The following is a 26,794-nucleotide window of genomic DNA, read 5'->3' as shown; positions in this document are numbered from 1 at the left end:
CCCCTGGGTGTTAAGACAGGTATGTGGTAGATTAAATCTATGGTATCCTAAGATCTGTGGAATTTTGCTGTGTATGTGCTCAGTAGATCTGTGTTTTAAAAAAACAAAATCAGACATATTCAATATGAATGCTAAAAAACTGAGAAGGAAAACTGATTAGCCAGATGTGTTATTTTAGTGCATAATCTAGAGCAGTGTTTCTCAACCTTGGGCCTCCAGCTGTTTTTGAACTACAATTCCCATCATCCCTGACCACTGGTCTTGCTAGCTAGGGATGATGGGAGTTGTAGTCCAAAAACAGCTGGAGGCCCAAGGTTGGGAAACACTGATCTAGAGTATAGCTGTTTGACTAAATTACCCAAGATTAATTGGCAGCATAAGGTCTCTTGACCAGATCAATCCCATTTTCTCCTTGGGGAGTTTATTTTCTAAAATTGTAGAGGAATTGTAGAGGAATCACTGCAAGATGGCAGATGGTGGGGAGGGAAGAGGCCTTCCTGAGATTGTTATGTCACATGATTCTTAGTTTTCCCAACTTGAAGTGATGATGGAATTGAATATATATTTCTTTTTTTCTTTTGCAGTTCAACTTTTTAAATTGCTTTGCATCGTTATTCTACATTGCTTTTGTCATGTTTGATATGAAACTTTTGAGACAGGTGAGTGATCTTACATTGTTTCAGTTATCTGATTATCTTAATATCTCCAATTTTTTTTTATTAATTTACATTAGACTGATTCAGATAATAATTTCAAGCTTGGAAATATCTTCCAGAATCTCTGCAGCTGATGTGCTGTGATAGGTAGTCCTTAAGACCGAACTTAAGGCTACTGTGCTGTAATGTGAAATAATTTCTTCATGTTTAATATGGCTCTGTGCTTCTTTGCTTTACTTGCCGTACATTGTTGTGACTTTTCTACTCTTTTCAGTCTTGTAGTAGCATTTACAGCTGCATCCTTTCTTCACACAAGTTTGAGATACTCTGGTACAAGTGGGTTGCAAATGATATTTTTGTGTGATTTAGTTTTAAGTCAAATTTCTGAGTCTGTCCTTTCTTTGGAAAACAGCTGACCATGAAACTGTTAACATAGTAAGGCTAGTGGGAATGAAAACTGCTACCAAAACAAGCTGCTTCAGTGATTGCTGCCATCCTTATTTTTTCAGATTCAGCCTAAAAATTTGCTTTGCTTCAGTTCAGTGTATTGTGGAATTCTTAGATCTGTAGTGCTTGTTACCCAGGACATGCTCATTAGTTAATTGAATGCAGATAGAATACCCTTTTTAAGGACTGCTACAGTCTCGTTTCATGTTTGCTTTGCTTAATTTTCTTAAAGAGCTTGGCAACTTTGCTGATAACTTCCCAAGTCCTTAATCAATGTGTAGAAGCTGTGCTGCCTTATTGGCTCCAAAAGAGGCGGACCAAGAGTGTGAAGAAAAAGGTGAAAGCTTTGGATATAGATACTGACCTGACTTTGCTTGAGCAAGTTAATCTGGAAAAAGGGATGGATACCTATCCGGTAAGTTGACTGTATCTTCCGTGTTCATTGCATCTGAAAAGTGGAAGCTTAAAATAACAAAAACAAAACAAATTTGACTATTGCAAATATTTGAAACCTTAATGGAATTTACAGTGGAAATAAATGGCCCCCCGAATAGTTAGAAAATAAACATTTTTGTGCTAGTTCAAGCCAGTGGTCTAAAATCATGCTATATGTTGAGCTCACACAGCCCCAATCTTTTCCCAGCAGGTAAATCCTAGTGCATGTGACATTGTGGTACCATCAGGATTTTAGGGTCCAGGGCCCCCCTCAGCAGAAGGGCTATCTATCTATCCATCTATCTACGGTCAAACCTTGGTTCCCAAACGCATCCGTTATCACACATCTCGGCTCCTGAAAGCCAAAAACCCGGAAGTAACTGCTCTGGTTTTCGAACAATTTTCAGAAACTGAACGGCTTCCGGGGAGTTTTTTTCTTCTTTTTTCTCCATTGATTTTGCCGATCTCCCTTTGATCCTTGGTTGTCAAACGTTTTGGAAGTCAAACGGTTTTCCAGAATGGATTACGTTCGACAACCGATGTTTGGCTGTATCTGTCTTCTGATAAAACGCATACCACACCTTACTTCATTTTGAAGTAAGTGAAGCAATCCACATCATATTCCAAAAAGGGAGCTCCCAGTAAGACCATTCTAAGCTCATCCCATTCACCCGGACCACCTGTTGCACTATCTTTGAGAGTTTTTGATTTAGGTTTTTGTATAATAAGAATTGTCAAGAGATTGGGGGTCTTGTACTCGGCCCTGTTCATCAACGTTGGTTCTGCCTGGAGCTCAGACTTCCGGGTAAAAAGGCGAGCTCATGAGGAAGCAGTTTCTCTTTCTGCTGGCTGCTGACACTCTCTTCAATTGCACCTGGGTGCTGGCTTGTCTGTACCAAGGCTTAAAGGCCAACGATGACGACTTCATTTAACTGGGAAGAATTTTGCAGTTGTGGAGTCACACATACACCCTAGACTCTCAGCTCTGGAAAGTTTTGGCCTAGACATCTTCTTATTGGCTGGTTATTAAGTATTACCCATAGGCCGCGTGTGATGCCTCACCTTTTCCCTTTGCTTCTCTGACTGTCACCTGTGTTAGAGGGCCATGGATTCATTGTTAATGTATCAGGCTAGATTAGCTTAGCCTTTTTCCCTGTTCTGTGATTTCCCAGATAGTCCTATATTCCCAATAGCATTTTCCTTTCTTATTTTTCCTACGCGATAAGCTGACTTCATTATATTCTGCTATTTTAATTGTGATTAGAAAACATCTACATCTTCATTCTAAGCCATTGTCTGGACTCTTTTAGTCACATCTGTGACTGTATAATTTGGCTTCTTTTGCATGAAGCCCCGAAAGCAGAGAGTGGTACTTCAGCTCTTGGTTCTTGGGATCTTAGGGATGTCTGGAATCTTCTGACTCAGATTGGGTGGACAAACAGCCTTGTTCTACCTAAAAGCAGTTTGTTTACTCCCTGTGTGTTGGCTGCATTTGAAACACTAGTAAACATTTACGTGGGCTTTGGGGTAGATTTCCTGACAACAATTAGTAAGGTTTTATTTGGTAAATTTAGAGTTGGGGCAAAAGCACATACCAAGCACAGTTCTTTAAGAGAGGATGTAATTATTAAAACATCACCTTCATTCTAACTGGTGATTTATGTTGGGCATGGAGCAGCGCTGTACACCATCTCTCATGTTCTACACAAGATGAATTAATTGATCTTCAAATGAATAGAAATGAAACAGGTAGTTGGTATGTATACTCTGCTCACGTCAATCGTACACTCCCTGCTTTTTATTTTACACCCACGCTCTCCACTTTAATATTTCTAATTGGGAAAATACGTAGGTCTGCCAGGATCTGTAAAGCTGCTTCTAATATTGTATTTATGGTTAAATTGTTCTCTTTTCTTCCAGGGTACTTTTGATGATTATTTGGAGTTGTTCTTGCAGTTTGGCTATGTGAGCCTTTTTTCATGCGTCTACCCTTTGGCAGCTGTTTTTGCAGTGCTCAACAACATCACAGAGATGTATTCTGATGCCTTAAAAATGTGCAGGATCTTTAAACGCCCATTTTCAGAGCCTGCTGCAAATATTGGTGTATGGCAGGTAATCCATTCAGATGCATAATGTTTGAATAACTTCGTCATTTCTTTATTTGTTTCTCTATTTGCCATTGGAATACATGAGAAGTTAGTCATTTCCCCTCTCTTTTAAGGGTATAAAAGTGGGATATACCATATTTTTACATCTATAAGATGCCCCCATGTATGATGCCCCTATTTTGGGGGGCTCAGATTTAAGAAAATGGGGGGAAATGGCCCAGAGTATAAGACGCCCCCTAATTTTTGACATTTTTAAGGGGAAAAAACCTAGTCTTATATATGAAAAAATACGGTAAGTCTATAAAGTATGCCATGAGTTTATAGTAAACTGAGAATTCAGTTTAAAAGCAAGCATAGGTACAAAATGACAGAGACAAGAAATTGACATGTTGTGTGGGGATTTAACTGTCAGTGTAGTATTTAGCTACAGTGTCTTAAGACTGTGCTATAGTTCTTAAAAGAAGTATCCACTATTCTGCTCTGGTCGACCTCACCTTAGCCCTATGAGGAACGGCTAAGGGAGCTGGGCATGTTTAGCCTGGAGAAGAGGAGGTTAAGGGGTGATATGATAGCCATGTTCAAATATATAAAAGGATGTCACATAGAGGAGGGAGAAAGGTTGTTTTCTGCTGCTCCAGAGAAGCGGACACGGAGCAACGGATCCAAACTACAAGAAAGAAGATTCCACCTAAACATTAGGAAGAACTTCCTGACAGTAAGAGCTGTTCGACAGTGGAATTTGCTGCCAAGGAGTGTGGTGGAGTCTCCTTCTTTGGAGGTCTTTAAGCAGAGGCTTGACAACCATATGTCAGGAGTGCTCTGATGGTGTTTCCTGCTTGGCAGGGGGGTTGGACTCGATGGCCCTTGTGGTCTCTTCCAACTCTATGATTCTATGATTTTATGATCTTTTCCCTTGCAGATAAGGCAGATTTACATGTTTCTTTTATAGGCTACAGGGCATTCAATTTAGGGTAGAGGTGGGGAACTTGCGATCCTCCAAACGTGGTTGGACCACAACTCATAGAATCATAGAATGTGATTTTAAGCCATCTTTAGGCTGTTTGGGCCAGACTATTAGTGGCAGATTTCATGCAGATACCTGCCCCAAACTTTTGGTTATTGGCACTTTTGAATGTAACAAAAAGGAATGTCAGGGCTATTCAGGAGCCTGAGAAAGGAGAACATATTTTTGTTAAAGGAATTCTGGTTCTTTTTCTTTTTGTTTCAGTTGGCTTTTCAAACAATGACTGTCATATCAGTGGTTACCAATTGTGTCCTTATTGGCATGTCACCTCAAGTAAATGGACTTTTCCCAGAATCAAAAATCGAGCTTATCCTAATTGTAGTGTTGGCAGAGGTAAGTTGACAATTTAATTATTTGCTTATGGTCTGTAAGCAGTGCTGTTTTTTTTTTCTAGAAAAAGAGGTGCAGGAACTCCCACTTCTTTTTTGATGAGCAACTCTAAGGTGGCGAAATTCAGTTCCTTGTCCATAAGAGTTTGTAAGCTGTGCATTTTCTTGACTACTGCATTCACCATCTTATTAGCTAGAGAATCTTACATATCAGTTCTTTTCAAGCTTTCCTATCTGTTAGGGAACCTTTTATACAAGGATAGGTCTATTATGAGATCCCAGCAAGTTGCAGAGGGGGCACACACATAGGAGCTAGCTGCATGCTACTGGGGCAGATCCATGCATTGGAAAGCGGTTTTTGCAAAACAGTTGTCTTGACCAGTTGTTGTGGCCAGACGTATTCTAGCTTTGGAGTCCAGCTGAAAGCAAAGTAGTTCTTGGGATGGGAAGCAGCAGGTGGGATGAAAAGTCCAGAACTTGCATCCTGCTTCAAGTTGCCCAGCTCTCCTGCCACTTTGTGGTATTTTGAGATAACCTACCTGAAGAAAAGGGACTTAGGTGGCACTGTGGGTTAAACTACAGAGCCTAGGGCTTGCCAATCAGAAGGTCGGCTCTCGTTGCTCAGTCCCTGCTCCTGTCAACCTAGCAGTTCGAAAGCACATCAAAGTGCAAGTAGATAAATAGGTACTGCTCTGGCGGGAAGGTAAACAGTGTTTCCGTGCATTGCTCTGGTTCGCCAGAAGCGGCTTAGTCATGCTAGCCACATGACCCAGAAGCTGTACACCGGCTCCCTCGGCCAATAAAGCGAGATGAGCGCAGCAACCCCAGAGTCGGCCACGGCTGCAGCTAATGGTCAGGGGTCCCTTTACCTTTTACCAGCAGAAATGCCATCATACGTGATCAGATTTTCACAGCTTAATGTGGGGTGTGGACAAGGCCTGTGAGATGAGATGATTCTCAAGACTTCCTTCCAAAATACAATGGTACCTCGGGTTACATACGCTTCAGGTTACAGACTCCGCTAACCCAGAAATAGTACCTCGGGTTAAGAACTTACTTCAGGATGAGAACAGAAATCGTGATCCGGCGGTGTGGCGGCAGCGGGAGGCCTCATTAGCTAAAGTGGTGCTTCAGGTTAAGAACCGTTTCAGGTTAAGAACGGACCTCCGGAACGAATTAAGTACTTAACCCGAGGTACCATTGTACTTTCCTGTCAATTATTCTGCGCTGTTTTCAATCGTTTCTTAATCAATGTTTATTATTAAATTCTGTAAAATAATATTTTAAATAATAAATTGCTTTTGCTTTGAAATTATTTTGCTTTGGAGGCAAAATAAACATTTTGGCATCACACTGTCGCAATAGAGACTTATGAAAACAGTAATTTAAGAAAAATTAAAAGGGGAATTTATGGGGTGCGTGGAGGTATGAAAAAGCTTTGGCATCATAGTGAGGAAAGGAGAAGCAGTTATAGACACACACATATCTTTTGAGGGTCACCAATAAACTTTTCATCAAGTCATCACAGCAGGAGAGGGGGCCCGTGGGAGTAGTCAATTATTGTAAAGAAAGGCTATTTTAAAATAATATCTTTTAAAGCCAAGTTTTGAGGGGGCCACAAAAACCCTTGATGTATCAGATACAGTACAATCCATAGGCTGGATTTGTTATGAGTATCTTAGAAAATTTGCAGCAATAGTTACCAGCAGCTTGAAGGCAACAAATTAGCTGCCTGAGATATCTACAACCCTCTTATCTCTGGAGTAGAAGATTTCTGGGTTTCCCATAGCATTTTTGGCTACACCAAAATGCAGACATCTGGTAAGCCTCTGACTGACTTGCTTCATTCTCTTAAAGAAGTTTGAAAACCCAGAGTCATTTGAGAACTAATGAGTAAAGCTGCTCATTGGCTATTTTATTCAGATACTTGTATTTGTTTTCAGAACCAAATAAGTAAAACGCATCTCTGCTTGCATGCTAAGCTCACAGATAATAAAGTGCAGCTTATGAAAATCAAGCAGTGACTTGGTTCAGTGGTACATACATGTGAAAAAGAATTACCAGGCATAATTAATTCAAAATGCTTCAGGAGGTTAATCAAAGTCCATGGTGGTTTACATTAACACATATTTTCTACTAAGGAGTTTATTTAAAGCTCTAATAGCTCATTTTCACACAACATGAAACACAAAATCTCTCTGTATGTTTGCCTCCATGCTGGACAAGAATTAGAAATTTTAAATTCTTTCGGTCTATAAAACCCCCATCTTTGGCTATGATAATTTCTTTACAGTCCAACTGAAAGCTTTCTAAATAGCATCTGAACACTATAAATAGTCCTTGCCACTGTTCACATACAAAATGGTTTGGTAATATGCTGTCGGCTTGCATGCTCCCTCCTTCTCTGCTAATTCTTTCCGAATTCCTGATTAGGGGGAAATCACAGCTTTTTCTGGTTTGGGTATAGCTTCAAATTATGATTAACTGTATACCTGGACATCAGGAAGAGAAACGGAAGAATGAAGGTGAGCATGGAGTGCATGAGCCCACAGATTACTCATGTCTTGCCAAACCAGTAGTTTGGCATTATATGATAACCAGCTCACTGTTTTCCATCTGAATTTTCAATGAAGATTATTACACTGGAGCAACAGAAAAGGTATTGGTTCATAAGTCAGCAAATCTGAAATAAGATTTATGTTTAGATTTGAAACAACTAAGACAAATTAGCTGGGGTTTGTTTGGAAAGTGAAGTTCTGCAAATTGATATACGCTGAAGGGAAAACAGATGGAGTTTAGTTGTAAGCATGTTGTGGCAGGTTGGTTTGGGTTTCTTTCTCTCTGAACTTAGTATCATTGGAAATGATGAAAATTAGTTAACAGCACACACACCCCATTTATCTTTGGATCTTACAGACTATAACAAGAAGATTTTGCAGTACTCTACTATTTTTTCCCCCCAGTGGGACATGGGTGGCACTGCGGTCTAAACCACAGAGCCTAGGGCTTGCCGGTTCGAAACTTAGTATTCAATGATAAAATCTTCAAAAGAAAAATTATGCTTCGTATTCATTCAGCGTTTTGTACACTGCCATCTTGTGGTGAATTAATACAATTAATGGAAAGTATTTGCCTTTGTAGCACAGTGGTGCCCCGCAAGACGAATGCCTCGCAAAACAAAAAACGCGCAAGACGAAAGGGTTTTTCGTTTTTTTGCGTCGCTTCGCAAGACGAATTTCCCTATGGGCTTGCTTCGCAAGACGAAAACGTCTTGCGAGTTTGTTCGCTTTTTTCCTAAAGCCGCTTGAAGAGGCGCAGTTGCGACGGACCGTGCTTCGCAAGACAAAAAACATCGCAAGACGAAAAGACTCGTGGAACGAATTAATTTCGTCTTGCGAGGCACCACTGTATTATCTCTTTAAAAATAATGCATTAAAGCAGCATTTCCCAACCTTTTTCCGACCGTGGCCCGCTTCCAACCTCGTTTCCTTCCTGTGCCCCCCCCCCACCCATGGGCGGGCAGCTGCCCCACCAAATAAGTAAAAATAAACAAAAAATACAAATCTGAGGTTCTGCCCCCCCTAACAAAAGCTGCCCCCAACAAAAATCCTGGCTATGCCTATGTCCCCCCCCATGCCATCCTACCTGTAGAAAAGGTAGCTATTTAAATGCTTTGTTTGTAAACAGAACATGCTTTTTTATATTTTTTATAATTTATACACAATACAGTTGCATAAAATGATAGGAACATAATGAAGTTGAAGCAGAAAAATCTAGCAACATAGAATCACAGAGATGGAAGGAACCCCAAGGGGGTCATATTCTAGAGCAGCCGCCTGCAACTTAGAAAACTCAGCTAAAGCATCCATTACAAATGGCCATCCAACCTCTTCTTAGAAACCTCCAAGGAAGGAGAGCCCAGAATGTCCCAAGGAAGATCCATCTTCCATGTATTATAAAAAGTAAACAACACTTATTTGACCCCAGTTATTTGACACAGAGGGGGAAACCTACAGATACAGTCCAAAAGGCGCACAGGGAGTTCTATATATATGGGAGAATTTTAAATAGCAAGTGGTCCTCACTGACCTAGTGCAAAAAGATCTTGTCAGAGGAGCCCTGGCTGCCTAGTGTTTTACTATAGTCCCACCCACCTTTACCTGGGAGTAAGGCCCGCTGAACTCAGTGTGGCTTTCTTCTTAGTAGACAGTTATTTACTAGATGCAAGTCAGCAGCACCAGACAACTCCACTCGACTGGGCACTGGGGTGGATTTCACCCCACGCCTTGCAGAGCCAGGGCATCGCGCTTACCTGACCTTGGGGTTCTAGATCACAGGCTCTACTGGTCAAAACAGAAGCCTTGGTGATCATTCTTTCCCAACAGAGGCAAACCAGGACTGCTCCCAAGAAAATGCATGTGGCAAAAAGGAGCGCTAGTCCCTGGTGAACCGCTCCCTTACCCGCTTGTGATTGGCGAAGCGGATAGCCAGCCAATCAGGATTTTAAAAAAAGTTTTCCCCCTTCACTTCTTACTTCCCTCTGTGGCCCTCACAGCCTCATGCTGTGGCCCCCCCATTTACTCCATTTTCACCTGGGGGCCCCATGGAATATCATGGAAAATCTTTAAGATAATATTTTAGTTTTCTGTTATGTTGCTTTGACTGTATGCTTTATATTTCACTTTCTTCACATTGTTTTGTTTCTGTTTTATTGATTTAATATGCTGTAAACCGCTTTGAGATTTTTCTTAAAAATATAAAGCGGTATAGAAATTTAAAAAATAAAATAAATAAAAATAAATATGGCCCCTGATTGTGAAACACTGCATGAAGACTTCTACTTGACCTGCCATTTTCCCATGGGAAAACCCAATCTTTTGTCCCTGACTTAGAGCAAATTTCAATGTGATTTCTGTGGGCTGACCTTTTCTCCCAATTCAGCGCTGAAGAGCAGATTTTCCTGGGGAAAGTGGTGGGGCAAATGGAAAGCGGCTCAGATCCATGCCAAGAAAGCACATGACAGGCGGAAGTATTGATGAGCCCTTGCTCACATTTCCTTTAAACAGTCGTTACCTTTGACCCTCAGGGATTGGGCATAGGCCTATGACACAAATTTGAATAAAACTGGCATAGGATAAATTATATGGATAGATATGCCTGGGCAAATTAAGATGGTGAGTGGCTGGGTTATTACCCTGTACCTGTAAGCAAAGTAAAGCAAAAACTTTCTTTTTCTTTTTTTTTTAAGGGAGAAGGAAAGGGGCAGGAGATCTGGGGCCTGTCACAAAGTATCTGGGAATTAGCTTTCCGGAGCCATTCCCAATAATTAGGTTTTCTTAGTTGCCGCAATACTATCAGTGGAATGTTTAATTGAAATTTTAAGGCCTGACCTGCAAATCTTGTTTAGATTTCATTGACTTAATTGGGTTTGTCTCTGGTGTAAGTGCCTTGATAATTTCAATGTATACAGTTATTGCCCCGTTAGCTGAACATAAACATTTCATTTGTCGCAATCCAGGAGGAAGGCCAATTACTGCACTATTGAAACAGTTCGTTCCTCCTGGCTAAGGCTCAATCCACATTATCTGCCATGTATTAATAGGCAGCCACAGGAGAGGGAGTGCGGGCTGTGCTTGCATTGACAGCAGGTGGTGGTTCAGTATAGGAGGAAACAGGAGAAGGGGCAGTGAAATGGGGAAATTATATGGTACTCTACATCATTTGTTGAGCTTCGGTGCAGACCACAACAGTGCCATTGCAGTTGACAAGGAAGTAGTGGACCCTGATTTGGGGTTTAGAATTTGGATACACTTTATTCATTATTTGCAATTAAGAAATGAGTGGGGGGCGCGGGACTTTTTCTCCCCCTCAAACTTTACCTAAAGAAATGGCCTGGTTATCCACATCTTATATCTGCTTTGGGTCCAAGACTTTGGATCAACCCCAACCTGGGACCAACTGGATCTGGGCCCCAAATCGATTGGGGGGGGGCTGCCCTAATGTTTGTTTAGGGTTTTATATGCTAAACAAGTGTATGGTCATAGAGTGTGGGGGTGAGGGAAGGAGACACTGCGTCTTCTTCACCGCCACCCCAAATGTGGGCTTAATCAAGAGTTTTGAAACCCTTATTGAACTTACAGTTGGGAGGGAGTGGAGAAAATAGATGTATCAGAGACCAGGAATAAACTTTCTTCTCACTAGCTGGTGAGCGGACAATGCAGTCCTGCTCATCTTGGCTTTGTCTTATGTGTTCTCCTGCTGGGAACATGAATAATAATAATAATAATAATAATAATAATAATAATAATAATTTATTTATTTATACCTTGTCCATCTGGCTGGGTTTCCCCAGCCACTCTGGGCGGCTTCCAACAAATCACTAAAATACAATAACCTATTAAACTTTAAAAGCTTCCCTAAACAGGGCTGCCTTCAGATGTCTTCTAAAAGTTTGGTAGTTATTTTTCTCTTTGACATCTGGTGGGAGGGCGTACCACAGGGTGGGCACCACTACCGAGAAGGCCCTCTGCCTGGTTCCCTGTAACTTGGCTTCTCACAGTGAGGGAACCGCCAGAAGGCCCTCAACAAGCAGTCAAAGAGCAATGTGGGGCTGTTTGAAAGCTGCCTTACAAACAACCCCATACTGCTTTTTGATGTAGATGCCTGCCTTTACACACCCACACACACCCCTGCCCAGCCCTGGCTTAAAAAAATATTTCATTCATTTTTAGCTTTAACAGTTAATGTCACAAATAAATCATAATCATATACACATAGGATTCTCTGAATCCCTGGACTTCCCTTCGCCCCTCCGTGGTTTCCATAGTTATTCTTTTCCAACTGTGTCATATAATGTTCTCCATATTTTCTTAACAGTCAATTCTCACCATAGTTCTTGCTACTTTGCAAGTGTTTTTTTTGAAATCCTGCCAATGTTTTTAGTTGTTTACGGTGTTTTGGTTTGTTCTTGACCCAAATCCAGTGTACAGCCCAACTTACGTGCTATTCTCAAGCTTGATGATTTTGACTGCAGTGAAACATTTTTTCTAGACATATGGTTAGGCTAAGAGCAGGTCCCTTTTCTAGCATGTGCCCAGATCCGCTGGACATTCTCATTCCGCCAGCTGCTAATCAGAGGCAGGTCCCTAGCTATGAGGAAGCCACTGTTTGTCTGCTAAGAGTGTTAGGAAAGCCTCCCCCCCAAAAAAAAATTATTGACAGCTGCACGAATTATGATAGCTAGGAGGTGGAAGGGGCAAGCAGAATATAAAATGGAAAAATAGTATAAAGTGGTGTGGGATATGGCTATTAATGATAAATTAACATGTGCCATTAAGGTAAGACGGGGAATATGCAGGGGAAATGATTTTGAGGAGCTATGGAGGGTGTTTGTAGAATTTGTACTGTTAAAACGGAAAGGGGTCAAGCCATCGCAAGAGGTGTTGAAATTTTGGGAGGTTGGATAGTTATTATGGAACGGTCTTGGTAGTGGGGTGCACATTTTTATTCTTATTTATTTATGATTATTACCGGTACTTTGTCAAAATAAAATAAAAAGAACAAAAAAGAGTGCTAGGAAAGGTGCATTTTCAACTTAGTCCTCTCCTGACTCGCCTCCCAAGTTGTGATGGTTGTCCAGTGCAAAGACCATTGAGAATACTATCCTAACTTACAGAGGACTTAAGGAAGGCGAAAAATGTGCTTTTCTGCAGCCAGACATGAGAAAAATTCCTTTCTGGCCCACAAATGGAGCAAGCAGCTGCAGCCTGGAATAAACCTGTTAAGCAAGGGGGCGGGCATTGACTGCCAGCGTCCCAAAGAGACTGGGCAACATGAGATGGGCTCATTTGTTTTTCGCTGTCTCTGGTTCAGAGCTGCAATAATGCAGGAGATAATCCTGGAACTCGGGGGAATTCCATAATGGCCTTGGGAAACACGATCACAGATGTGTGTTCTTGGTATCTGCTAACGATTGCACAAATCCAGTTGTGTGTCAGACCACTACGACCTGCTTTGACCCCGTACTTGGAATACATCCTACTGTACCGAATGTTGCCCTGCTGAACATGATGCCCAAAGTGTTGGGACATGACCTAGTTAGTGTTGCCATTAAGGAAGGGAGAGAAATGTGATTCAGTTCCCATTTTAATGTAAAACTACCCGGTTCACATTACCTTAAACAATATACGCACTGCAACCCAGCTATCCTTTAAAATGCACACCATTAGGAAATGCACACTTTTTTATTTCATAAAACACTTCCTCAACCAAATGATGTGTATCAAACATTCATATATTAGGGGAAAGTGTGTTTAAAATGCATATATTAATGAATATAACATTAAAATATGCCTTCTATTAGGGGGTATTGCTTGTGAATAGGTTTATTAGGAGAAATATGCATGAAATGTTAATGAACCTTAAAGAGGACTTTTAAAAAACAACAACACCCAAGCTGATGTGGAAATTGAGGAACTGAGCTTAAGATTTGAAAAATGAGAAATGGAATGAAACCAAGATGGACAAATTTGGCCATTCCTGGTTGACATGGGACTGTTGTTTACCCCTTTTCTCGTAATCTCATTTCTCCCTACTTGAGACAAAGTGATAGCATATGCCATGCTGTAGGCCAGGCCTCTCCAGGACTGAGCATGCTAAAGAGGTAATTGAGCCCAAGCAAAGACCAGTAGCGCTTGGAAGTATGCTAATGAAATATGCTGCAAAACTTTAATTTCAGTGTAATCAGGGACTGTGACATCAACATGATTTATATAGGGATTCTCTTTAAATCCTGTTATTTCAGGACAATTTAAACGTCTGCTAATTTTGCAAAGCAACTTCTGAAATATAAAAGAATTGTCTTTTACAAATTATATTTTGTCAAATAGGGTTTTGGAATGAATACACACACACACAGACATGGTTTTTCTGGAATTAATTTTGCAAAATGCATGAAATGGAATTTTTGAATATATAGGCTTATGGGCTGTCACAATACATTATGAAATGACTGTCAAAATAAATTATTTACTTATTTCCCCCTCCCCCCCCAGCTGATTAGAAAGTGTCAATCCAAAGCGTCACTTCTCTGCCTGGAGGAAATTAGTCAGGCGGTAATTCTCAGAGGTATTTTTGGTGCTGTGGAAGGGACACAGCATGCAGCTGCTTTCTCTTTTTTATACAGTTAGGTCTTCAAAAGAAGTCACAGGAGACTTCTAATGTGTGCATATAATAAGCTGACTCTGTATAGTGGATAATACAAAGAAGGCACAGCATGCAGCTGCTGAAAATGCGTACCCTGTAATACGCTTGATCAAGGTTAACACTAGTCAAAGGAACTGTCATAAGATAAAAGTAAGCTATTAGGAGGTGTGTGATAAATGCAAGCTAAAATAAATATTTTGTTTGCTCTTGTTATTACACAGATAGCTTTACATGCATCTTTTAAAAGCCATCTAAATTGTGCCATCTTTAAATCACTTGCTACCTCTTCCAGCCAATAACATCACTAATTGACAATGTTGTCAGGATTTCAGATTAAAGAATATGGTCATTTTGTGTACAAATGTTAGGCACAGAATCTGAAAAAGAATTTAGAAAAGCTACTTTGCAGTCTTCCACACACTTACTTGGGATCAATGGGACTTTGCAAGGTTAATGTGCAGAAGACTGCAGACTAGATCTTCAAATTGCTTGGGATGTCTCTGAAGCGGTGTTGTCACACAATGGTCGCATCTCACCTGTGTCATAAATAAATGGATGCTGTCATTACATATTATAAGACACTGGAAACAGTTATATCGCTAAATTCAGCATCAGTGAAGCCTTTGTGTGAATAATGTGTTCACTTCTGTTTGCCATGCTTCAAGATGAGAGAGTGAAGCTGGAAAGAATCAAATGAGATCTACAAAAATATGCTTAGTAAAGTGACGAATACAGTTTAGGATGAACATCAGAATAGATAGGTTTAACTGGAAAATAAAAGGCTAAATTGGGATTTGGTAATATATAAAATATTGCCTCAATTCGGATGGGGCTCACCGTGTTTTTTTTCCTTGTCTGCTATGACAAGATAAGAAATAACTGGCTCAGTTGGTAACCAAAATGATTTGTCCTGGATGTTAGGAAGGGCTTCCTGTAAAAATGTGGCAAATACTACTTCTTCCCAGCCTGCTTTAACTGGTCCCAGAGTCAATGAATCAGGCCCCATAACTGATGCGCATACTAATTATTTCCCTTAAGCCAATGTAGTCCAATTAACAATAATAATTTTTTATTTATTTATACCCCGCCCTCCCCAGCCAAGACCTGGCTCAGGGCGGCTAACAACCAGTAACAAAAACAAGTTGTTTAAAATACAATTTAAAAAGATTAAAATACAACATTAAAACATTAGGATGTAGCCTCTTCACCGGAGGAGAAAGGAAAAAGAAAGAGGGGGAGGGAATCAAACTGATTCTAAGCCAAAGGCCAGGTGGAACAACTCTGTCTTACAGGCCCCGCGGAAAGAAATCAGATCCCGCAGGGCCCTGGTCTCATGAGACAAAGCGTTCCACCAGGCCGGAGCCAGTGTTGAGAAGACTCTGGCTCTGGTTGAGGCTAATCTGGTTGAGGCTAATCTTAGGGCCCGGGACCTCTAGGGTGTTGCTATATATGGACCTTAAGGTCCTCTGTGGGGCATACCAGGAGAGGTGGTCCCGTAGGTACGAGGGTCCTAGGCCATGAAGGGCTTTAAAGGTCAAAACCAGCACCTTAAATCTGACCCTGTACTCCACCGGGAGCCAGTGCAGCTGGAAAAGCATTGGGTGAATATGCTCCCATGGCAGAGACCCCGTGAGGAGCCTCGCTGCAGCATTCTGCACCCGCTGGAGTTTCTGGGACAGCTTCAAGGGCAGCCCCGCGTAGAGTGAATTACAGTAGTCGAGCCTGGAGATGACCGTCGTATGGATCACTGCGGCCAGGTCGGGGCGGGAAAGGTAAAATTAATTAAAATAATTAAACCTATTGCATTGGAAATACAAGTTATCTCTTTGGGGTGTCCTCTTCATCCTAACAAGTGATGGAGACCACATGGGCATTCCAAGCTCTTGGTCCCCTATTCCTAATAGGACTGTTTCTCCTGCCATAAAATCACAAAACTTTAAGCTTCTCTTAGAAGACATCAATTACAAGCAATAAGCCACACTTACAGCAAAGTCATCAATCACACGAGTAGTAAGTTGCAAACTGGTCCCAACTAACCAGAGAACTAATTGACAATTTTAAGTATGGTCAGATGTGCCGCAGGCATGCTTCTGTGTCCAATAAACTTAATATGTGTTATTTTGTAGCTGAGATTTCTTGGATTTATTTCATATGTTCAGATATTTTGAGGAATGTAGTATCCTCTAATTTAGAATGATTTTCTTTTCCCTCTGATAATGGTGATAGTTAGCAGTTAAACTTAGAAATGTCTTCGTTAGCAATTAAGCTTAGCAACGTCTCATAAATTTATATTCTTCAAAGGAAAATTTAGTGTAGTTCAGTTGGTAGCGGGGTGCCAACTTGAATAAAATACAGTGGTGCCCCGCAAGACGAATGCCTCGCAAGACGAAAAACCCGCAAGACGAAAGGGCTTTTCGGTTTTTGTGTCGCTTCGCTAGACGATTTTCCCTATGGGCTTGCTTCGCAAGAAGAAAGCCCAGAGGGAAATCTCCGGGGACCTCTTTTAAATGCTGGCGGTGGGGAGCAAAGCCTCCCCCCCGGCCTTCAGAAGAGGTCCAGGAAGGCCGGCGGGGGCCGAAAGGCTTTGCTCCCCACCGCCAGCATTTTAAAAGCGGTCCGGGATAGCAGGGAAGCGCTTCCCGCTATCCCGGACGGCTTTTGAAGGCAGACGGGGGGGAGCAAAAACTTTTGCCCCCCGCCGGCCTTCAGAAGAGGTCCTGGACCTCTTCTGAACGCCGGCGGGGGGCGAAAGTCTTTGCTCCCCCCTGCCTGCCTTCCCAGGAGAGCGGAGAAACGTGCTGCGATTCTCCACTCTCCCGGACTGCTTTTGAAGGCAGGTGGGGGGGGGAGCAAAGACTTTCGCCCCTCGCCGGCCTTCAGAAGAGCTCCTGGACCTCTTCTGAAGGCCGGCGGGGGGCAAAAGTCTTTGCTCCCCCCCTGCCTGCCTTCCTGGGAGAGCGGAGAAACGCACTGTGATTCTCCGCTCTCCCGGACTGCTTTTGAAGGCAGGCGGGGGGGAGCAAAGACTTTCGCCCCCCGCCGGCCTTCAGAAGAGGTCGGGGGACAGACTGTCCCCGGACCTGGTCTGAAGGAGGTTTCCATAGGAACGCATTGATTGATTTTCAATGCATTCCTATGGGAAACCGTGCTTCGCAAGACGAAAAACTCGCAAGACGAAAAGACTTGTGGAACGAATTAATTTCGTCTTGCGAGGCACCACTGTATTTGGGGGGCCCAGGTAAGCCCCACCCTGCACAATCACAAGAAACGGCATGCGCACACAATTTGAACGGCAATGCCCATCAACTTTTTGGGTGGGGGCAGCCCCCTCAAATATTTTGTTGGGAGGGCTGAAGGGACCTCGGCCCACAGAAGTTGGCTCCTATGCTTGGTAGAACATGAGATACCGGTACTTAATCTCAAGGTCGTGGGTTTGAGCCCCAAGTTGGGCAAAACATCCCTGCTTTGCAAGGGTTGGAATAGATGAGCCTTGCGGTCCCTTCCAACTCTTATAGAATTCTAGAATTTTATAAATATTCCTTCATTGTAGCCCCAAGTCAGTCTCCTCTTTTGAGAGCCTCATGTCTTTGCTTGCCTGTTCGACGACCTAGGTCATTATGAATCGGAAAAGTATCTCAACTCTGCATCAGTGTGCTTTAGATCCGCAATGCTAGCTTGTATTTTGCCAAGTTTTTATGCTGTTGACTAACATCTGTTATTTTCTCTTCTGGAACGTTTCACTAAGCTTTATTGACTAAATGAAATGTGTTTAACTGAACCTATATGTCTAAGAGCCATCCCTGAATCCATGATTTTCTGGGTGCTGAAATGAAAGCGGGGCTATCTCCACTCTACTTGCTGTTGCTTCTGTTGCAGGGGGGGACTAGGGGGCAGTTTAAATGTCTTGATGGGGTTACATTTCCTCTGAAGGACTGACTGGGTTCATAGCCTGGGGGGGGGGTTACTCCTGGATCCTTTGCTGTCACTTGAGGCTCAGGTGGCACAGAGTGCCTTCCATCAGCTTTGGCTGGTGGCCCAGCTGCATGCATCCCTATCTAGACGAGGATAGCCTAATTTCTGTTGTTTATGCCCTGGTAATGTCTAGGTTAGGGGACGCGGGTGGCGCTGTGGGTTAAAGCCTCAGCGCCTAGGGCTTGCCGATCGAAAGGTCGGCGGTTCGAATCCCCGCGGCGGGGTGCGCTCCCGCTGCTCGGTCCCAGCGCCTGCCAACCTAGCAGTTCGAAAGCACCTCCGGGTGCAAGTAGATAAATAGGGACCGCTTACCAGCGGGAAGGTAAACGGCGTTTCCGTGTGCAGCTCTGGCTCGCCAGAGCAGCGATGTCACGCTGGCCACGTGACCCGGAAGTGTCTTCGGACAGCGCTGGCCCCTGGCCTCTTGAGTGAGATGGGCGCACAACCCCAGAGTCTGGCAAGACTGGCCCGTACGGGCAGGGGTACCTTTACCTTTTTTACCTTTAATGTCTAGGTTACTTGGGACACAGGTGGCGCTGTGGGTTAAAGCCTCAGCGCGTAGGACTTGCCGATCGAAAGGTCGGCGGTTCGAATCCCTGCTGCGGGGTGCACTCCCACTGCTCGGTCCCAGCGCCTGCCAACCTAGCAGTTCGAAAGCACCTCCGGGTGCAAGTAGATAAATAGGGACCGCTTACCAGCGGGAAGGTAAACGGCGTTTCCGTGTGCAACTCTGGCTCGCCAGAGCAGCGATGTCACACTGGCCACGTGACCCGGAAGTGTCTCCGGACAGCGCTGGCCCCTGGCCTCTTAAGTGAGATGGGCGCACAACCCCAGAGTCTGTCAAGACTGGCCCGTACGGGCAGGGGTACCTTTACCTTTACTTTTTAATGTCTAGGTTAGATTACAGCAGCATGTTATATGTGGGGCTGCCTCTGAAGATGGTTCGGAAACTTCCTCTGGTGAAGAGTTCAGCAGCCATATTGCTCTCCAGAGGCAAGACGGTTTGAGCACATAACAATGATCCTGACCTGACTGCCAGCTTCCGGGCCCAATTCAAAGTTTTGGTTTTGATCTATGAAGTAACTGCTCAGGATTGTAATACAGTGGTACCTCTGGATACGAACAGGATCCGTTCCAGAGCGCCGTTCGCATCCCGAAGCGGACGCGACCCGTGTCTGCTGGGCACGATTTGCCACTTATGCGCGTGACATCATTTTGACCATCTACGCATGTGCGAGCAGCGAAACCTGGAAGTAACGCGCTCCGTTACTTCTGGGTCACCGTGGAGTGCAATCCGAAAGCGCTCAGCCTGAAGAAATTTCAACCCGAGGTATGACTGTACCTCTCTATATGAACCAACCCAAACCCTGCGATAACCATCTGAGGCCCTTCCTCATGTGCTCCCTTCATGAGAGGTCCGGAGGGTGGCAACACAACAATGGGCCTTTTTATTCAGCGGTTCCCCATTTGTGCAATGCTTTCTTCAGGGAGGCTATAACCAGGCCTTTGGCAGATTAAACAATCGGTGGCCTTTTAAAATGTGTTGGGGGGGGGGCTATTGGTTTGGTTTGGGTTTTTTTGTTATGCATTTTGTGTGTTCTCATTTTGTATTTTTAGATAGTGAACCACCCTGTGATCTTTAGATGAAGAGCGGTATACAATTTTAATTAATCAATAATAGTAAAAAACACTGTCAGATTGCCTAGGGCAGGGGTCAGCAAACTTTTTCAGCAGGGGTCCGGTCCACTGTCCCTCAGACCTTGTGGGGGACTGGACTATATTTTGGAAGAAAAAGAAAGAACGAATTCCTACCCCACAAATAACCCAGAGATGCATTTTAAATAAAAGGACACATTCTACTCATGTAAAAACACGCTGATTCCTGAACCATCCGTGGGCCGGATTTAGAAGGCGATTGGGCCGGATCCAGCCCCCGGGTCTTAGTTTGCCTACCCATGGGGAGGATTGACCAGAACATCTGTTGAGGTCTTTTCTGTATTTTCAAGTGTGCTCCCTCAGTCGTAATGAGGTAGTAAATGCAGTTGCCTACCTTGTGTATCCACCACAAATGCACAGACATAGGCCCATGCTGTATAGAGTTCAGTCTATCCCATTAATATAACTCAGGTTGTGTTTTTGGTCCAGATTTTGGCTATCATCACATTAGATAGACAACCCTGAAAATATCGCCGAAAGAGAGAATTTAGGATGTATATAGTAAAGGGACAGTGTCCTTTACTAGTAGGATGTTTAGCGAGGTTGCATATGGGTTCCTGCTTGAGGGCAGTAATAATAATAATAATAATAAATTATTTATACCCCACCCATGTGGCTGGGTTTCTCCAACCACTCTGGGTGACTCCCAACAGCTTCTTATTATTATTAATAATAAAGCGATAAAACATCAAACATTAAAAACTTTCCTAAATGATAGAATAACAAGTGTCTCTAGCTGGAGAGGTTTGCATACTATAAACACTTCGTAATTTGCCATTCCTCTTCAAGACTCTGTTCAAAATCAATAGTAAAATACTGTTCAGGCATTGTGGTGAAAGCCTAATTAACTGCCTTAAAAAAATTAAAATCTTCCTCTGGAACTGTTGTTGAAAGGCTGATCTGTTTTATTATTTTAAAGTAGTCTATTTGTCATCATAAATAGTTTTTTTAAAGAAAATGTCAGCTAAATTAAGTGACTAATCCCCACGTCTTGATTGCCATTAGGAAATACTTTTATGGAGTAGGTGTTTAATGAATCTCTCGTTTATTACCGTAAATAAGGGAACTCGCCCACTAGAGGGCACCTGAGTACACAGGCTGTTAGTTAATTTAATTGAACTCTTGTCTTCTCATGGGTCTAGTGAAATTTCATTTTGACATTCCAAATATCAACAGGAATAATAAAGAAGAAATGCCTTGGGTGAAAATAAATGAAAAACTTCTCGCAAGCTTTACCAGTGCAGTTCTGTGCATGTTTACTGCAAGTAGCTCCCGCTGTTTTTAAATGGAGCTTATTCCCTAATAAGTAGGATTGCAGCTTTAGCATCTAATCATTAGATGTAAATTACTAATTTTAGTTTAGATTTATTAGAAAGTTATAATCCCAATCCTGGAACAAATGTCTGTAAGTATATTAAGAAGTTTCAGGAGTATATTTTAAAAATTATATTCTTTTTATGTCTTTGCATAGTGTGCTGGACCATGTTTCATAGGGTCGAAGGGAGAAATTTAGAAAACAAAAGAAGGAACCTACCTGTTACAGAGCCATCCAAACCCCCTTTGCTTTGGGTTCTGGAGATGTTGGGTAGGCAAAAGTGTCTATACATCTAGCGGCACTGGCCTCTGCCTTTGGAGTGATGCCAGAGTCATTCTGGTGCTTCAGAGCCCCCGTTTTACCTGCTGAGAGAGTGGGCAGGCGAAATTGCCACTGGCAGTATTGTTCTGGGGGCAGAGAGGAGCTGAGCTGACCCCACTGCCATCATGTGACAACACTGGATCCAATCTGGACACTGTTATTGCACTAGGTTGTCACGGAGATCTTCCTGTTCCCTACTTGCAGCTGGCATGCTTTGTTATATCACAACAGGCAGCAGCTGAGGTTAGGAGCTACTCTTATTCATGCTATAGGTGATAGCTGGCGTTAATCCTACTCTTGAGTATACCCACTGAAATCAGTGAACATAAGTTTGTTAACTCCAGTACTGGATATAGCAGCAGTGAAGCATGTTCTTCAAGGAAAATGTGGATCAGGGATCTGTAGAAAGATGGATCCCTTGGAATGGTATTAGACCTCAAGTTTTTCAACCAATTCATAAAGTACTGCCATTTTCAGATGGAGACACAGTATTTTCTATTTGGGAATCTCTCCAAAAGGGAGTTGCCTTGTCCTCTTCATCTGCTTTCATCCTCCCTTGATGGGAAAGAGAGTCTGATGGCTGAGAGGATGCATCTCCTTGGCTTATGTCTCTCTCAACCTTCCTCCACCTACCAGAATCACGGCTCACTCAACTAGGGCAGCCCCCGCATCCTTCTCCCTAAATGCCCCTCTGCAAGAGATTTTCAAAGCACCCACATGGTTGACACCTTCCAGATTCCTTAAGCATTACAAAATTGACACTTTTGCCTCAGCTGAGGCTGCAGCGCATCCTTCCAGCCACTTAAACAGCAGCTTCCTATTTGAATTCTTTACTGCCAGGTGGTGCTAAGCCTAAATCCCAATCTGGCAGCAGCTTCTGTGGGGTCTTCAGAAATACCTTTCGTAGTAAGTATAATGGGCTGGCTGTTCACAGCTGCTCGGTCCCTTCAGTATCAGTGCTTATTCCTGTTTTCCACCTTATACAAAGTTCTTCTTCTGAGCTCCTGCCTCCCTCCCCCCAGTTACATGTAATTCATTTTTAATCTAAGCCTTTGCTCTGCATCTGTACTAGGGCTGAGTAAAATATTGATATTATTTTTATTTATTTATACATACCACACCCATGTGGCTGGGTTTCCCCAGCAACTCTGGGCGGCTCACAACAGAAATAATAATAATAATACAGTGATACCCCGGGTTACATACGCTTCAGGTTACATATGCTTCAGGTTACATATGCTTTAGGTTACAGACTCCGCTAACCCAGAAATAGTGCTTCAGGTTAAGAACTTTGCTTCAGGAGAAGAACAGAAATCGTGTTTTGGTGGCGCGGCGGCAGCAGGAGGCCCCATTAGCTAAAGTGGTGTTTCAGGTTAAGAACAGTTTCAGGTTAAGAACGGACCTCCAGAACAACTTAAGTACTTAACCTGAGGTACCACTGTAATAATAATAATAATAATAATAATAATAATAATAATAATAATAATGTGATAAAACATCAAACATTGAAAACTTCCCTAAACAGGGCTGCCTTCAGATGTCTTCTAAAAGTCAGATAGTTATTTCCTTGGCATCTGATGGGAGGGTGTTCCACAGGGTGGGTGCCACTACCAAGAAGGCCCTCTGTCTGGTTCCCTGGAACCGCCAGAAGACCATCGGAGCTGCACCTCAATGTCCTGTCTGAACGATGGAGGTGGAGATGCTTCTTCAGGTATATAGAACCAAGGCCGTTTAGGGCTTTAAAGGTCAGCACTGACACTTTGAATTGTGCTCAGAAATGTAGTGGGAGCCAATGTAGGTTTATCAGGATCGGTGTTATATGGTCTCGGAGGCCACTCCCAGTGATAGATTGATAAATTGTTCGATACCAGTTTGAAGTCCGTATTGTGATACTGGTTTCATAATTTTTGACCTGGCAATATACTGCGAATCGTGTGTCTGTGGCATTCAAAAATCACAATGTTTGAAAAACCATGCAGCCAGCCAGTGCCTTTCTTGATTCCTGCAGCCTCTGTTAACTCTGCCAGCTCAATATTCCCCCACCTCCTGCAGGGGACAACGAATCACCAGAGCAGGTGCCGGCAAAAATCCCGATGCAGGAAAAACCCTGACGCCAGCCAGTGCCTCTACATAGCTCCATCCTTAATTCAGACATCACAATACAGTAGACCTTTGGGCTATGTTACTCTCGAGTAACGTAAACTTTGGGTTGCAAAAGCGGCAAACCAGAAGTGGTATTTTTTCGCGTTTCGCTGCTTGCACATGCACAGAAGTGCTCTGTGTGCTGCGGCATGCGCAGAAGCGGCGCCTCTGGATGTGGATTTTTCAGGGTGTGCACGGACACCTGGAACGAATTAAATTTGTATCCAGAAGGTCCACTGTATATACATCACAGCGTTGAAAAGCCCAGCCCTAATCTGTACACCTTTGGTTTCTTTTTCCGCCTTCTGGCGGCTCCCTCGCTGCGAGAAGCCAAGATACAGGGAACTAGGCAGAGGGCCTTCTCTGTAGTGGCACCCGCCCTGTGGAATGCCCTCCCACCAGATGTCAAAGAGAAAAACAACTACCAGACTTTTAGAAGACATCTGAAGGCAGCCCTATTTAGGGAAGCTTTTAATGTTTAGTAGACTATTGTATTTTAATATTCTGTTGGAAGCCACCCAGTGTGGCTGGGGAAACCCAGCTAGATGGGCAGGGCATTATTATTATTATTATTATTATTATTATTATTATTATTATTATTATTACTTCCTGTTCCTCACTGGCTTCAGCGTGCACCAGACCTGACTTGGATATACTGTACCTCTGCATAGGCAATTGTCACGCTGTGTTCAAAATCAGGTTTAGAAGAAGTCTTTTGAAAAATAAAGGCAGGATCTTCTGAGTATATAATATTTCAACATAGTGACTTATCTCTTGTCCCAATGATCTTGCATTAAACATCTTATTGATGGATCTCGCTTTTGCAACAATGAATTATCAGATTGCAAATGAACATTTCTGGGTAGGGAGGATGATACTTAGAATGTAGCAGTCCTGCAATAGTGGTATATTTGCCCTTGTTATGCCAGTTTATTCTGCTACAGTTTGTTTTTCCTTCCATTTGTCCTCTTTTTAAGTATCTTGCAAGTTCTGCAGACAAGAAACCTTTTATGAAATGTGTTTGACAGCTGCAGGATTCGAATGCCAAGATCTGGTCCCCACACATTGTATCCTCCCTTTGACTTCTTGTCTAGTATTTTGGCTGAGTTTTGCTGCCTGCTGCAGCCTATGCTTCTGGGTACAATACAAAATCGGTTTGTTCAAGTTCGTCACTCTTGCTGACATTTATTTGGCAATTGTCAGCGTAAGAATTAGTCTCCTCCTGAGTATTTTAGCACAGACAAAATTGATGAATTTACGTTGTTTGATGGGCTGCAATAACTGTCCTTATTATGCAACTGCCTTCCCCGACTCCTTGTGTTCAGATTTGTTGCATTTGACTTAATGTTAGAATGACATGTTAGAACTACAAACTCTGTTGAAGCGTTTCCACCATTAACAACATTATGAAAAGCTGACTCTTAAGATTGGTGCAAACAGTCCATATTTAGATATTTGAATTGTCATGTCCTGGGCTCTATTTGGGTGAATAATTGTATCTGTTTACAGTATATACTTCATGGGCATGGCACACATTTAAAAAATACTGCGTGCCCTTTATTGACCTCGTACAAATCAATATTTCATATTCAGAAGAATTTTCTTGCAAACAAAGGTTTCTCATTTTAATATGATTGCTGCTTACATGAGAGAACATGTTGCACTCACTTCACATTGGACATTTTTGACTGCGTGCTTTTTGTAATAGACCCTTTGTGCCACTGCCTTTTCATCTGTGCTCATTCAGGCCAAAGTCGGCTTGAAGCTTCCAGGCTCAGTGTTGCATCTATTTTTATCTAATGATTGGTTTTCTCGCTTCGGGGATTCACACATTGTAAACTAAGACACTGATTGCCTTGTCCTTGCCTGATGTGTTTCTTGTCTGGTGGATTACCACATGGAAAAGTAATAGCATCTTGCTCTGGAATACAAGCAACAAATGCATCAGACGAGAGCCTGCTGTGTGATATGTGTTACTTAACACAGCTTCTTTTAGACAGTTCTTGGTATATTTTCTGGTTATACTTTGGCAAAACAGTACAGTGTGTGCGTGCAATATGTATGTATAATAACAATGCACAGAACTATCACAAACCAATGGCTTTTGTGTGCATGTGGGTTGAATATACGAGTGCATGCAGACTCTGCATATGCAAGAGATCCCCTGTTTTCTTCTTGGAGATTGGTTCAAACTGCAGAGGAACAATAGCTAGCTATCGGGTTAACATCAGTAATATTGCACAAGCTGAATGGAATCTTCAGTGGGACATTCCCTTCCTCCTCTCACCTTGACTCTAGATCCTATTCTGTTGTTCTGAGAACTTAGCAACACAGTTCCTTTCTCCATCTTATTCTACTAACTATATTTCTCCCCTCAAATCCAAATTTTGACCATTTTTTTTTGTTTACTGCCATTTTCTTCCAGATTTACTTCTGTCTTAATGCACATGTTTGAACCAGTATTTCCAACAAACATGCTGCCCACATGAAAGTTTCTAAGAGTGTTTCAATAAAAAAATTGTTCTAGACAGTACAAATCTTCATCATGGGATAACCAAGTCCTCAGCCAACTTAACTGTGCTTCTCATAGTATATGCCTAGAATAGAGGTTGCCAAACTTCCCTTCTGTTCTGGGGCTTCCATGGTATTGACATCAATTTTGGGCTGTTTATATCGGATATCATGCCACATAAAGCTGTTCAGCATTTTCTGCCAACTTCTTAGTTCTTTTGAATCTACTGACAGAGGTAGTGCAATAAACAGAAGCAGGAATCTTGGCAGAATAACAATCCTAATTGAGTTTACCCGAGCTATACAGGATAAATTCAATTCCTCCCCCCAATCTTTTAAAGTCAGACTTTATGTGCTGAATCAGTTTCTTAAACTTCACATCTTCTATTAATCTCACTCTTAAATATTTTACTTTATTATATTCAACCTATGTGTTCGCATCATATAAATTTTGTCTTGCACATCTAAATTAATTATTAAAACCTCTATTTTCTGTTTGTTAACCTCATATCCCAATATCTTGCCAGATGCATCTATAATCCAAAAGATATGTGAAAACGATGCTCTTGAGTTTTATGAATTTTATGCCCAGTTGATCCTATCCTGGAGCCTTA

The 26,794-nt window shown here is 42.4% G+C and overlaps 1 protein-coding gene and 1 long non-coding RNA gene across 3 annotated transcripts in view; one reads left to right on the top strand and one right to left on the bottom strand.

Moving 5' to 3' along the window:
- Positions 1-26,794, top strand: part of ANO10 (anoctamin 10) — an 84,016-nt gene that overhangs the window by 15,893 nt on the left and 41,329 nt on the right. Inside the window, exons 7-10 of the mRNA XM_081883101.1 lie at positions 585-659; positions 1,336-1,518; positions 3,459-3,650; positions 4,875-5,003. Of these exons, the coding sequence (XP_081739227.1) occupies positions 585-659; positions 1,336-1,518; positions 3,459-3,650; positions 4,875-5,003 (579 nt within the window). The remainder of the gene's footprint in view (positions 1-584; positions 660-1,335; positions 1,519-3,458; positions 3,651-4,874; positions 5,004-26,794) is intronic.
- Positions 1,431-22,354, bottom strand: LOC309353645. 2 transcript variants are annotated; one of them, XR_014161967.1, is made up of 3 exons: positions 21,426-22,354; positions 14,629-14,739; positions 1,431-1,565 (listed from the first exon to the last, which is right to left on the bottom strand). It is a non-coding gene; the product is annotated as an uncharacterized lncRNA (long non-coding RNA). The 2 variants fall into 2 exon arrangements; XR_014161968.1 differs by lacking the exon at positions 1,431-1,565 and adding an exon at positions 7,025-7,772.

This window comes from Podarcis melisellensis, assembly GCF_964234715.1.
Source record: "Podarcis melisellensis genome assembly, chromosome: 12".
Classification (NCBI taxonomy): domain Eukaryota; kingdom Metazoa; phylum Chordata; class Lepidosauria; order Squamata; family Lacertidae; genus Podarcis; species Podarcis melisellensis.
The sequence above is the reverse complement of the archived record's forward strand: the minus strand, read 5'-3'. Positions and strand labels throughout refer to the sequence as shown.